This window comes from Limulus polyphemus, unplaced genomic scaffold (genome assembly GCF_000517525.1).
Source record: "Limulus polyphemus unplaced genomic scaffold, Limulus_polyphemus-2.1.2 Scaffold772, whole genome shotgun sequence".
Lineage (NCBI taxonomy): Eukaryota > Metazoa > Arthropoda > Merostomata > Xiphosura > Limulidae > Limulus > Limulus polyphemus.
Window position 1 is genome coordinate 312,256 of NW_013666382.1, and position 2,806 is coordinate 315,061.

The following is a 2,806-nucleotide window of genomic DNA, read 5'->3' on the forward strand; positions in this document are numbered from 1 at the left end:
GCCAATGTCACATTGAATCAGTCCAGGAAATAAAAGAGTTCCCGAGTAGTAAAAGCAAACAAATTAATTTTCAAGAAGTTGTAATATCAGAATTTCTACTTCTAGTTGTTTTTGCAAATTACGTTTCTATAATCTAATAAGAATTATGAAGGTACTTTAGTTTTAAAAGTATAAATTCTGATATAAAGATTAAATTATTGTATTTTTAATTCCAAACATCGCCACCTACTGGTATGTGATTCTTTTTTTTGTATGGAATTTTGTAAAAATACACTCGTAGCTGCGAGATATGGGTGACTTACCGAAGCTTAAGACAGTTTTGTAAAGTTAACTTAAACCGACTCATTTTGGTATTCAAGTTTCACTTCTCCGACAGTTGTGAATGATGAACAGTGACTACTGATACGTGTTTCTTTTACGAAAAGAAGCGCCCAGGGGATGGTGAGTTTAATCAACATTCCAGTAAACTAACAACCTGTTTCCGTTAAGATTATGCTCACCCTCCTCTTAACACCTTGGCAATTCCTCCGTAAAAATAATCACTTGTAATTACTGCTAACACTTTATTTAAATGTTAACAGTAATGATGTGCGGTGAAATCTACTTTCCAAACACTTTTTCCCTTTTAGAGCAATGAGATCTTCGGGAAATTTCTTTGAGACGGAGAACTGTTTCTAACCTGGAGATCTTTCTGTGACAACCGCTGACACAATGGTCTGCCAGACTTTTTGATCTCTTAATGAATCTATCCATCAGCTCTGAAGGAGGAAAAAAACACAAGAAACCTATTTAGCAAATAAAAAGTTATTTTTAAGCAATTACTATTTATCAAACAAGTTTCTATTTCAAGTTATTTTAAACTAAAAATATAGAATATCATTAAAATTGATTTCTCAATCCATTTATATAAAATATCTTGCTCAAAACAGAAAGGTAATGTTCGTAAGTCTGAGAACACTAATTCTTAGAGGACTGGATTCAAAAGAATGATAAATTAGTAAGAAATCTGATAAGTCCATGGACTTTTTTTCTTCCTTGCAACAGTAAAGGCAATTTGTAATTGAAATGTCCATTTACAAGCTTTGATTGGATTTCTTAATAACAATTATTCGACGTATGATGCCCTTTCACACTTTTAAAGGTATTTATCATTAAAGCTATTAAACAATGATTGTAGTTTTTGACGCATTTTCTTAGTTGATATATATTATGGGTTTCTGAGGTTTATTAAAATTAATTATATGACATTTTTATAGAAGTTGAAATATATTTCTAAAATACATTAATTATTAATGTCCTTTATAGCAAAGTAAAAAGAAGAACAACAAAAATCACAGTGATATAGTTTACCTTAAAAATCACTCACCATTCACACAATTGTTTGATAAAAAAAAATAGCAGTTTTTTGTGGTAACGGACGCTAAAAAGTTCACAAGGAAATATTTCTTTTACAAACGACATAATTAGCACTGTTCCTTTGGCGCTCTTAATATACTTACTTGTCTTAGTAGCTCCAAGCAAAGTGAATCTAAACGTGGTTCTCAAAACGCCGAACTCTTTTGTTGAAAGGTGCTGTTTAGAAAAGTCTGCCATTTTCTCTGTAGTTTTGTAAAGAAAAATAAATATTATAATTCTGGCATTCTCAATTTTAGATGTCTTAAAAAGATATAAGTGGACTAATTTATTATTTGCTTATTGTTATTAACACATTACATAGTTTGTTGAAATGACTTATAATATATCTTGGTTTGGGTTACAATCAATAAAATGTCTACATTCTGACAATTGCCTGAGAGGACAATATGTGTGTGTGTGTGTGTGTGTGTGAATACAGTGAGAAATATTTTACTTCAAATTTATCTACATTTTCATTTAAACATGATCAATATTACTTAGGTGAAACGCGTAATACAAAAAAATAACAAATAAAAGAATAATTAAGGTCTATGACCAGTTGCTGATTTGGATCATATTTAATACCTTGGGATTTATATTTTTCATAAGAAACACCTCGAGTGTTTCCATTTTTAAAAGATAATTTTCTGCAATCTCTTCCATTTTCATAAGAACACTTCAGGGGTGGATCTGGAGGTAGGGACACAATTGCATACCCTCTCCCCCCAACCGTAAGGTTTATCTCTCGTTTTTCGCGTAATTTTGGTTCGTTTCGTATATCTTTATGCAGAATTGATACATATTTTTTTTTTGTTACCCTTCTTTTGTTTCGTTTTCCACATGCAGTCATAATCTTTAACTTACATGTTTGTGCCTTAATTTTCTGGTAGACGACAGAAGCACGAGTGTGAAAAGGTATGGAAATGAATAGATATTTGGTAAGAAAATTATAGAGTGATCAGAGTGAAAATGATACTTTACACATTACTGATTGTGAGAAGGATGCAAATCACTCGATAAAATAAATAGTAAAGCGGCTAGGGGTACAGAGGATTGTTTTCTTCAAATGTCGCTACTGATTACACAGGCCTACGAATTTAAACTTCATAAAAGTGTTTTTGGTTTTAATAACGGATTTTCCATAATTAAGCTACGTAGATTTCGAAAATAATATTCAGTTTTTTCTATCACTTAAGAATTTTTTATAAATCGGGAAGAAAAACAACTTACTTAGATCAAATTATTATTTCTTTACCACAATGAAAGTTTTTTATTATTATGTTTGTGTACAAAAATACAAACAAACTGAAGAAAAGGGAAGAACATTGATGTCAAACGAATATGCATCCTTATTCATCCTGATTCTTTTTGTTGTGAACTATACGTCGTTTAATCTCAAAACTACGTGTTG

At 30.8% G+C, this 2,806-nt stretch overlaps 1 protein-coding gene across 1 annotated transcript in view; it reads right to left on the minus strand.

Annotated features, from left to right (window-relative positions):
* Positions 1 to 220: 220 nt before the first annotated feature.
* Positions 221 to 2,806, minus strand: part of LOC111086003 (chordin-like protein 1) — a 55,873-nt gene continuing 53,287 nt past the window's right edge. The window contains exons 8-9 of the mRNA XM_022387175.1: positions 1,500 to 1,598; positions 221 to 758 (exon numbers count right to left, since the gene is read on the minus strand). Of these exons, the coding sequence (XP_022242883.1) occupies positions 601 to 758; positions 1,500 to 1,598 (257 nt within the window). The 3' untranslated portion in view covers positions 221 to 600. The remainder of the gene's footprint in view (positions 759 to 1,499; positions 1,599 to 2,806) is intronic.